The 11,035-nt window shown below is 50.6% G+C and overlaps 1 protein-coding gene across 1 annotated transcript in view; it reads right to left on the bottom strand.

Moving 5' to 3' along the window:
- Positions 1-6: 6 nt before the first annotated feature.
- CCDC157 (coiled-coil domain containing 157) overlaps positions 7-11,035 on the bottom strand; it is a 17,924-nt gene continuing 6,895 nt past the window's right edge. Inside the window, exons 7-11 of the mRNA XM_014526116.2 lie at positions 8,122-8,298; positions 6,656-6,824; positions 4,704-4,843; positions 1,368-1,456; positions 7-1,269 (exon numbers count right to left, since the gene is read on the bottom strand). Of these exons, the coding sequence (XP_014381602.1) occupies positions 990-1,269; positions 1,368-1,456; positions 4,704-4,843; positions 6,656-6,824; positions 8,122-8,298 (855 nt within the window). The 3' untranslated portion in view covers positions 7-989. The remainder of the gene's footprint in view (positions 1,270-1,367; positions 1,457-4,703; positions 4,844-6,655; positions 6,825-8,121; positions 8,299-11,035) is intronic.

Raw genomic sequence — 11,035 nt, 5'->3', positions numbered from 1 at the left:
TTCCTGCTTGAGTTCAGTGCACCTTTCATCTGGCTGGTGAGCCCTTTTCTCTGCTAGCAGCCCAAGCTATCTCGAGAAGCCACCTGGAGATGCTTTTGCCCAAAAGAGAGAAACCAAATAGAAGTTTAGGATGTACTAAACCTTGCTCTGACTCTTGCTATTAGCTTAAGGTGCCCCTGGGTAACTTCCCTGGTGGAAAGTTCACGGTCTAAGAACAGACTTCTTGGTGCACAGGGTATCCCAGAGGCTGATCTTTACTCGCTGGGGAAGGGTTGCTTTGCTCTCCAGGTCACGCAGACACAACACACCCCTGTGATTTGCCAAAGGATGTTTGTGGCCAAGCTGCTGTGAGAGTTCCTACTTTCCAGGCATGTGCTTAGATTACTTTTTTCCATATCCCTCCTACTGATCAAACCCTGGCATGAAACCCTTCATTTCTTCTGTGAATAGCAGCCCAGACCACCTGGATGTCCTGCTGTACCTCACTAAGCCTGACCATGCTTTTCCCCACCCTAAAACTGCACAGCAGGAGGTGGAGAGCCATGTGCTGATGCTTTCTCTAGCTCCTAAGAAGGAAAGGCCCTTCTTGTACCCTCCATACAACTGGGGCTATGGGAATAGAGCCTTTTTCACCGCTGTAAGCATTTTAACGTCTGTGTACGGAAAAGGCACAGAGCTTTCTAAAAGAATTCTATTTGTTCAGGACCTTGTCCACAGTATGTTGAACTCTGGTCTCTCCTTCTAACAGATAAAGGAAGCCCTGGTGATAGGAGCATCAACCTTGCTCATTCTAATGCTGAATCAGAACAGGATCCTCAATGTCTATCCCACTTCCATTTGTCCCTCCCCCACAAATCACCTGTCCTAAGAGAGCTGGCTGGCTGACTGCCTTCAACACTAGCTTGCTACTTATGGGAATCCTGGGTGGTAAACATGACAGCATTAGAGGCACTGGTTGAATACCACCTCCTGACAGTTATTCTGCTGGCCTATTTCTGGTGGTTTCTAGTACTGCATGATGGAAGGACCTGGACTCCAGCTACACTGTCTTGCCCTTTGGGCTTGATATTGGTACTGAGGAGAGAGTTCTCAGGTAGCAGAGAGAGGCAGGATAGTTCCTTGCATGTGGTCTCTAGGGAGGATGGTTTTGTCTGCTGGCTGCTTGGTCTCTGGCGTGCCTTGTTTGTTTGGCTGCTTGGAGGCCGGCGGGACACCAGGCTGTCATTGCCAGCTTGGCTGCTTGGAGGTCTGTGTGCACCAGTAGGATTTCTGTAGAAGCAGCAGAAGCAGGGATGAGAGAGCAGATCTGCAGTATGGAAGGTCTCTTTTGAAACCAAGTTCCCAGCTCCTTGCTTTGCTTTACTCACCCTGTGTAATCTTTGCGGGGGTCTGTCACACCATCTTTGCTGCTGGTCTGGGCAGATGAATGAATCCACAGCTGGGTCTGTGGAATAAGCTAGAGAGAACCATGGGATTAGAACCTGCCTGAGCTCATAGCCGTGGTCACTGCCCAATGCTGGGAATTTCTTCCACATCCAGGAGCTAGGATTGACCCACAGTTACCATATCTTGGGCGGGTCTTGCAAAAAGACTGACCTAAAATAAAGCATCAGGCCCCAAAGTCCTTCAGTGTTAGTGGGTATAGAGTGCTATTTCCCCTATCTACAGAGCTGTTTAAGCAGTACTGCAACAAGCTGGCCTTCCCTAGGAGCCAGCTCAGATTTTAGCTAAAATGTAGGATGGGTTACATGGCAGATGGATTATGGGATCCAGAGGCCCAGTCCTTGACCTAGATCCCTTAACGCTAGGTATGGTATAATTGCAGAAGACAGTCCCTATTCCAAAGAGCTTCCTACTCCAAAGAGCTTAAATTGTAAGTGAAATGAATGAGTCCCTTGCAAGGAGATGGCCAAGTATACAGCACTAGGATGTCACTGAGGGGCACTGGCAAACTGGGCTGGAGAATTGTAATGGAACTCGCTTTATCCCTCATCGCAAAAAAGGCGAAAGCCTTTTATGAGGAACAATTCTGGCTGGAAGGCCCTGCCTTGGCAGAGAGATAAAAGGAGATGGCAGAGAAAGGGCAGATGGGCTCCAGCAGTGAAATGGAGCGCAGCTTCTGCTAAGTGTGGCTTGACTAGGAATGCAAAGGGACAGGAGACTGAGCAGGCCTGAGGAAGGGCTAATGCTGGGAGAAGACCAGCTAGGATTGAGTTGGCCTGGAAAAAACCTTGGAGTTAGAGGAAACCCAGCAGAAGGATGCCAAAGGAAAGGCCTGGGCTAGGAGGAACCTGGCTAGGGACAAGTGAGCCTAAGGCAGTGGTCTCCAACCTTTTTATGGAGATGATCACTTTTTGTTAGCAAAGAGCCCTGCCTACTGGGCTCTGACCCCACTCACCTAGCCCGGCCTTGGTGGCAGGGGATGTGGCTTATCCCAGCCATGTGTGCCCTGCTGCTCCTGATCGTGGTGCACCTGATCTGCCTCTGACAGACTGAGATCCACTGTCGGAGGCTCCATGATCAACCACTGACCTAAGGGAAGGCTGGGGTCTCAGAGCAGAGGCCCAGCAATGGACCAGAGACATTGTGAGGTGAAGGGCAGCTAAAAGTAGAGGAAGAAGCCCCTATAGAGCCCTGGCCACTATATACCTTATCCCAAATAGCAAGGTTCTCCCTTAGTGAACCAACAACTGAGGGAACAACAAAGAGAGGCAGGTGGGGATGTTGCAGAGAGGTTCCCCAGGAATACTGCCTTGGCTTGAGGAGACATCAGTCCCTACTCACAAGAGTCTAGGATGGGCATGGCAGGAGGGCTAAAGAGCAGGACCATGGTGCTGTCTGGTTTTAGGGTTGATTTTGGTTCCCTGTGATCATGAACAATGAATCACAATGAAGGCTCAGACAGAGCCCCCTTAGGAACTATCCCTTGAAGACCTGGATGATTCCAACTGCTTCTAGTGGGTTTTGGATAAGGTGCTATAAGATTTCATAGTGTTAGGGAAGTCTTTTCCTTTCTGACTGAACTGGAACAGGATGTAGTACACACACATACTTGATGACAACTGCCCTGCATATCTGGCTAGAAGGTGAGCTTGGAGATCCCTCCCTCTCCAGAATAATAGGGAATAAAACCCCAAATAATTGGAAAAAAGCCTAGAAGTGACATGGTCAAATGGTCACAAACTCCTCCAAAACCATTTCAGGCTGGACATGAGGAAAAACTTATTTACTGTCCAAGCCCTGAAATAGACTGCCTCCAGAGGTGGTGCAAGCACCTACTTTGGACTCTCTTAAGGAACATTTGGACATCTATCTTGCTGGGATCCTTTGACCCTAGATGACTTCCTGCCCCTGGGGCAGGGGGCTGGACTCGATCTTCTGAGGCCCCTTCCAGCCCTAATGTCTATGAAATCTATGACACTGTTTTGAGTGAATAAGGCCTGGGCTATGGCACTGTACTGCACTGACACATCCAGTTCCCAGCTGGAGCAAGACGTGTTTCACCACTTCCCCTCTGCTGTTCACATGCACTCTAATTATGATCCTCCTTTGGGGAGAGGAAGGATATCTTACTGGCAGCTTACAAACAATTCTCTGTTTATTGAAACCCAAGGGCTGCCCTTAGGTTTTTGCCTTCTGAACAGTGAATAAGTCTATTGTGATTCCTAATTCCATTGTGTCTGCAGCCACTCTGACCTGAAGGAAAGGTTGGCTCAGTGAAGTGGGCATGCCTAGAACCAAACCTGACAGCCTGAGTTGGCAAGCAGAGCTGTAGCGCTGGCAGCCTCCACTTAGCTGTTTGACTGTTCTGCAGGAGTCCTGAAAGACCAATCATTGACCATCACACATGAGTTAATTTAATTGCTTTGGTCCTGGGGAAGGATCCCAAAGCCCATCCTGCATAACCTCTCTCTGGAGCAGGACTATTTTCACAGAGAAGCTCTGCTTATGCTTCTTGCTTAGTCTATCCTGGTGAGGTGACTTTAGAGTTTTCTGTGCTCTGTTCATTCAGGAAGTCTCAGTCTAGTTCTCAAAGCATGCCAGCTTCAGAGTAAGGAAGTCATTTGACTTGTCCAAGGCATAATTTTTTGGCACGTTTTTAATGATTAATTTGTCAGCTATATTTTCATTCAGAATCCAGACTCTTATGGATGAGCTATGACCTAGAACTACTGGACAGCCCTGCCTAAGGGAGAATTCAGGTAAGCCTCAGTGAGTATGGAGGTGACCCTTCAGCTCCAGAGAATACAGGAACAATGGAGTTGGTCCTGAAGTATGAATTTTGAGGAGACTTGAACTTAGTGTCAAAAGGCAATGGGGTTTCAGTACCTCAGATTCAGCAGGGATTAAAGGATGGGTCTCCAGTCTGCCAACAGCAATAAGAACTATGGAATGGGTCTCCAATTCGTTAGCCCTAGAAACTCGTATTGTCATAGGATGATTTAAACCTAAAGTTCAACAATCAATGAGGATCATAAGACAGTTCTTGTACCTCCATCCCTTAAGCCCACACAGATCATGGGATAGGTCTCTAAATCCTAAAGGCCATGGAAGCAATAGGATGAGTGGTGAATCCTCCAAGTCCACCCCCCCATGACCCTGACCCACCACTCTATTTGTATTACTTCCTATTTATTCAGCAGGTGACCTTTTAACTGTGGGGAGTGAGTATTCTCTCCACCTGTGGTTGTGGAGACACTTACCCTTAAGGCTCCTTGCTTGGCTGCTTCTCTCATCTTGACAAGTGCGGTCCTGAGCCGAGAGTTCTCTTGCTCCAGGATGTTGATCCGGATGTTATTTGCCTGCAGTTGCTTTTCCATGTCTTCTGCAACATTCCCAGTGCCTGCAGAGAAATATATAGCCTGGGGTCAGGCCCCATGCCCTTGCCTTTGGAAGGATGAGCTTCAGTTTCTCCTATACAAAGGTTGTGGCTTTACCATCACTATTTTAGGCTGACAAAGAGCAGGCTCTGTCTGTATGGGGGGTGGCAGATGAACAGCTTTACTTAGAAACACCATGGTAGGTTCAAGGATTACCCTTCCACAATGAAGTGAGGACTGGCTTGGGAGTGTGTCTATACAACTCCACATGGAAATTCCCCTTCATCTAAGATGTTCGATTTTTACCACTAACAACCCTGCAGCAAATGCAAGTAACTTCTGGTAATGAGAAGGACCTGTCTTATCCTCCCCGAGTTTTCCGTTAAACATCCCAAGGGGATAACTGTCACAGTTAAAGATGAAAGGTACACTATAGGGAAGGTGAATACAATGAGGTGTTGGAGGACGGAGCTAGGCTGGCACAAGGAGGATGATGATTTCACATCTCTCAGCGTTTATACGTGTGCTCTAGGAGAGTGTGGGGGGGGGGACAGGGACGACACGACACGACACGACACTTTAACTGAAGCAGCTCTGAGAACTGCTCCAATTAAAGTGCCCAAAGCATCTCATGAATCAGTGTCCCCGTGCTTAAAAATGGCAGCGGGGGCACTTTAACTAAAGCTCGTCAAACAAATTTAGTTAAAACACCCCCAGCACTATTTTTAAGCATGGGGATGCTGATACATGAGATGCTGGAGTCTGCCGGAGCGTGTTAATTACTGCACTCCAGCAGACTTGATTAAATAGAGTCTTCTTTGATGCACTGTAATTACAGTGTGTCAGAGCAGCCTCGCTGCTCGTATATAGGTGCTCCCAGAGGCTAGCAGAGCAAGGAGTACCTGCAGGCTTCTCATGGGTAAAATAGTTCTCAGACCTACCTAGAGATGCTGGAAAGGGTCCTTACCTAGAGTGGCTGTGGAATTTATCACTGCAAGTATAAGTATGAATTAGACAAATATTTTCCAAGATAGTTTAGACAGGGATGATCCTTCCTTGAAGGATCCTTGACCGCTACAACCCTATTTTTCTAGGATTCTAAGGAGGCATGGCAGAGCAGAGCCATGCCTCAACTAGGTCTGTTCTCCACAAGCATCAAGTCATTTCTGACCTTACTCCTCAGCTACTTTAACCTGTCAGTAGGGGGTGGAGATTGGAGAGCTCTACTGTTTTTTGAGGCCAAGCCAGGCTCTTTCTTACTAAAGGACACAGGCACCATGATGGGCAGTGCCCTGTGAACCTCAAGTCCATAATACTCAGGAATGGCTAGTGGCCTTTGAGATGGACTTGCCATGTATGTCCTGAAGTATTAAGAGCTTGCTGTCCTGGTTTGTAGAGACCTTGTGTAACCAGAGCTCTCTATGCATCTGTTTTATGGATGTATGCAGCTCAACACTGCCAGGAACAGATGGACACTGGCATTTTCCAGATGCTGGCCAAAGGGGATGTATCAAATACATAGAGCTACATTCTGTAAAGGCACCTCAAGTAGCACTGTGTCCCCATGTCTTGCAGCTGACCCATCCAGGCTGCCACTTATTGATTTTCAGTGACAAAGTTTTCCATTTTCAAATGCATGTCTAAGTTCTTTAAAGTTAACATTATAAGCTAGCTAGAATCGCATACTCCCAGATGGGTGAGCTGGAGGAGGCCTACACTTCCTGGGCACCAAAGGTACAGCTGGAATCTGGCACTCCCTGTTTTGAAGCATGCTATTCCTCACGCAGGGGTCTTACTGTCTGCTGCCCTCTGTCTTCTCCTTCCCCCTCTCTTACTCTCAAACTGCGTCTCAACCGGGATGTGGAGGTCTGGGAAAGACACCAGCAGCCTCTGCCTCTCCTTCAGCTCCTGGATCAGTTCCTCCAGTTCAGAGATGTTCTTGTGCAGCTCAGATGTGGACTGCTCTAGAGTTTGCTTTTCCTGCTCCAGGTTCTCCGTTAGCTCCTGCACAGGACAGGAGAAAGGGTGGTGAGGCTTCTCTTTGCTTGGAGACAAAGCTGCGGAGTACTGAGGAGAGGAAGAGTTCAAAGCCTGATTCTGATACAGCACTCGGGGTGGATCCAATCTTATTCAGTGTGAAGATCATGCACCAATGTGATGAACTCCTGAGTTTTAGGTGCATTTCAGTCAACACAGTTTGACAACTCAGTTCCAACCCATGAGATAGAGTAGCCTGGAATACACAAGACTTTCAGAGGCCCTACACTTAACTTACCTGGACAAAGTCTCACTGAAGTCAGTGGGAGATTGCCTGAGGAAAAACTAAGTAAAATGAACCAGGATCCCCAGGAGCTGGCCCAGAGTTGTTCATCACAGAGAAATCCCACTTGGTTTGAGCCAACATGATCCAATGTGTAGGCTTGTCGGGCCCATCTACTCCACCGTAGTGGTAGGTCCTGGCAAAGACAGGATGGAGCATGCCTTATCCACCCATGCCCATGTTCCAAACATGTCAGCCAATGAGGCTGCAATAAGCTCTTGGCCAACAGCTGCTCTCAGGAGCCCTGCAGATCAAGGACTTGAGAGTGGGCACAGATGGATAAGACTGAAGCAGCTTCACTGGTGTATTTCTGGGTTTAGAGCATGCAATGGGTGTGCTTGGCCCCATCCTTGATGAGCATAGATAGATCTATTGATGAAGTTTACATATCCCATGCAGTCCAGGAAATATGTAAGGTGTACTACTTCAGGTTCAGTCAGTCCCATTCAACTTCACCTGTGAGAGCTGTGAGGCTTGGACAGTGAAGATAAAAGGAGAGCACCAGCAGATCGCTTATTCTGAGTCCTAAAAGAAAGGGCTGGCTGGAGCCAGAGATTTCTGGGTGCTGAGTCCCCAAGCGGACAAGCCAGCCTAGCTTGGAACTTGTGTTTGATTTGGTGCCTGAGACTCTTGCATTCCATTTCTAACTCAGGACATTGTGTGCTGTCCTATTTGGGACCTGACTGGACAGACTGCAGCCAACAGCTGCCCTGAGATGACTGCCGTATGCATGCCCCCACTGGATTTGCCCATACTGCAGTCCCTCAAGCAATACTCTCTCCACTCTCACCTGTTCACCCCTTCAATTAGAGGAGAGATCCCCCTGGGCATCCCAGTCATGGTAATATGGAAGGGCACTGAATCCCTGAAGCCTGCCTGCCAAAGCCCTGCAATCCAATTCTAGCTTTTGTCCTGCTGCTCTCAGAGTAAGTCCCTACTTCTGAAGGAATGCGTAGTTGCTCATCAGATGCTAACACTTACCTGCTGGGCTTCCAGCTTGTGTTGAACCTGCTTCTTCTTGTCCTGCATCTCCTTCAGCTGCTCTACCAGCTTGGCTTTGTCCTCCTCAATGTCACTTAGGGTGGTCCGTAGCTCCTCACACTCCTGATCCACGCTGTCCAGCTGCTGCAGCAAGACTCTTTGCTTGGCCTGCAGTGACTTCATAAAAAGAAAAGCAGGCAGATTAGGGTGGTGGCACCGCATTTAGCTCTTAGCCATCTTTACACCACAAGTTGTAATAGAAGACAGGATAAGGACATCCAGTATCAGAAAGCAGAGAAGACCTCTGCAGTGGCATGCATGTGAAGGAGCACAGAAGAAACCCCATGAAATATAATTTGCAACAAAACATTAGACAGGCTGCTTTAAGAAGGCAGGCCCCATGCAGGCAGTAGAGAGAACAGACAGGTAACATGAGGGTTACTGCTCGGGTGTACAGTTTAGGGCTGTATGAAGCTTCAGTAGCTGATTTGATTCAGAGGAGATTCAGCCTGATTCGGGGACTGAATCTCCAAATCAAACTGGGAGACCAAGTAAAAGTTCCAAATCGATTTGAAGCATCCAAATAGATTCAGAAAAGCTTCGGCTGATTTGGAGATTTGTCAATAGACTACAGACAGCTGCCTCCAGCTGGTAAGTCTGTTGGGTTTGGGGGAGGGAGAAGGGAAGGAGTGTGGGGGATGGAGGGATTGGGGCTAGGACAAGCAGCCCACCCATGGCGGGAGGCATGTTACTCAGGGAGGAGGGTGGGATGGAGTGCGACAGTGCTGGGAGCAGGGCTCTGCCCTGCTGCTGTTTGCTGGGCCTGTGCAAAGTGGCTAGTATTCATTTTGGATTCGACCGATTTGGGGGACTGATTCAATTCGGTGATTTGAATCACTGTACTGAATCTGATTTGGTGGTTCAGCTGCTGCCGAATCTCCAAATCGCTCAGGCCCATCCTCCACCCGCTCTCCCAGCCCCGGCAATGGCTGCCCTGCCTGCCCCAGCTCCCGGCACTTTAAAGAAAAAAAGCTCCAACTCACCAGGTGCTGCCTAACAGGGGGCGATCTCTGCTGGTCCCCCACTGTGTGGGGGGCTCTGCATGAGATCCCTGATCTCCCCACTCCGCTGTCCCCGCCCACCCCAGCTCCAGCCCTTTAAGGGAAAAAAAACCCCCAAAACCTCTGGACTCAATGGTTTCTGCCCAGCAGGGGGCAATCCCTGCTGCCCCCTGCATCACATGGGGGGCTCTTCCACAAGTCCCCCCAGACCCCAAGGCTGCTGCAGAAGTTGGTGGGTCTGGGATTTTTTTCGTTTATTTTTTTTCTTTTCTTAAAGGGTTGGAGCTGGGGTGAGCAGGGCAGCGGTAGGTGGGGTTGGGAGAGGGTCAGGGGGCTCATGATAAAGCCCCCCATGCTGCGTGTGGATCTCCCCCCCACAGCAGCACCAAGTGAGTGGGGGCTTTTTTTTTAAAGCACCAGGAGCTGGGGTGGGTAGGGCAGCCATGGCCGGGGGGGAGGGCGGGCAGGCAGGGGATAGGGCCTGACATGGGTCCCCCCATGGTCCCCTCCCCTCCCCCACCCTCTACTTACCAGCTTGAAGTCCAGCTTCATGCTGCAGCTGGCGGGGACAGCCTGAATCATCGAAGCTCTCCAGATCTTTTCCGAAGATTCAGAGAGCTTTGAATCAATTCAGACCTTTTTTTTATTGGTCCCCTGATTCGATTTGGATTTGGAGATTCGGCCACCAAAGCAGGCCGAATCTCCTCCGAATTGAATCAGCACCCGAAGCTTTGCACAGCCCTACTGCTTGCCCAGCCAGGGCGGGGTGGGTGGGATGCAGGTGCGGCTCACTCCAGGTAGGAGGGGGCAAATAGCAGCAGAGCAGAGCCCCCTCTCCCAGTGCTGCCGCGCCTGCATCCTATGCCTCCCTGCCCCAGCTGGCAAGTGGCAGCAGGGCAGAGCCCCCGCTCCCAGTGCTGATGCGGACACTGCAGCGCTGGGAGCAGGGGCTATGCCCTGCTGCCAGCCAAAGCAAGCCACGCCTGCATCGTGCCACCCCCGCACCGGTTGAGCAAGCAGCAGCAGGGCAGAACCCCCACGGTTCCCCCCACTGGGGCAGAGGCAGGCACAGTTGGAGGAGCTGCAGGAGAAGCCCCCATGGCTGCTCTGCTTAGCCCCACCTCCAGGCACTTAACTGGCTCTGGCAGCTGCAACTGGGGCCTCTGAGGGCTCATGGCAGAGCCCCTTCCCATGCAGCGCAGAGCAGTGGGGATCACCCCACCCCCCTTGGCACCCATGCAGCAGCTGCCCCAAGGCTCGGCAGGGCACTGCGCGCTGTCTGGGAGCTGGGGTGGTCCACGTGTCAGCTGGAGCCTGGCACCGCTCAGCCCGTGGCCTCAGCTCCCAGACAGTGCGCAGTGCCCTGCCAAGCCACACTGCACCTGTGCCATGGGGCAGCTGCTGCACAGCTGCCAGATGGGGAGGGTGATCCCTGCTGCCCCCCACTGCTCCGAGCCCCCAATCCCTACTGCCAGAGCCAGTCACTGTGGGGCTTTTTTTTTTTTTTTTTTTTTTAATTGCCAGGATGTTGGTATTGGGCAGAGCTGGGGTCAGGGGAAGATCACTGGTGTGGTGGGGCTCTGCCACATAGCCCCAGAGCCCCCACAGCTGCTGCTGCCGGTGAGTGCAGGTTTGTTTGTTTGTTTTTTGATTCCTGGACTGCTGGAGCTGGGCGGGGCCAGGGGGGAGATTGGAGAGCAGGGGCAGCGTGGGGAGGCTCTGCCAGGAGGCCCCAGAGCCCCTGGTACAGCCAATAAGTGCGGGGGGTTTTTTTGGTTTTTTTTTTAAGTGTCAAAACTAGGCTGGGGCCAGGTACGGCAGGCCTGGGGGGTTTTCCCCACCCGTGGAGAGGG

Source organism: Alligator sinensis, unplaced genomic scaffold (genome assembly GCF_000455745.1).
Source record: "Alligator sinensis unplaced genomic scaffold, ASM45574v1 scaffold216_1, whole genome shotgun sequence".
In the NCBI taxonomy this organism is placed as follows: domain Eukaryota; kingdom Metazoa; phylum Chordata; order Crocodylia; family Alligatoridae; genus Alligator; species Alligator sinensis.
The sequence above is the reverse complement of the archived record's forward strand: the minus strand, read 5'-3'. Positions and strand labels throughout refer to the sequence as shown.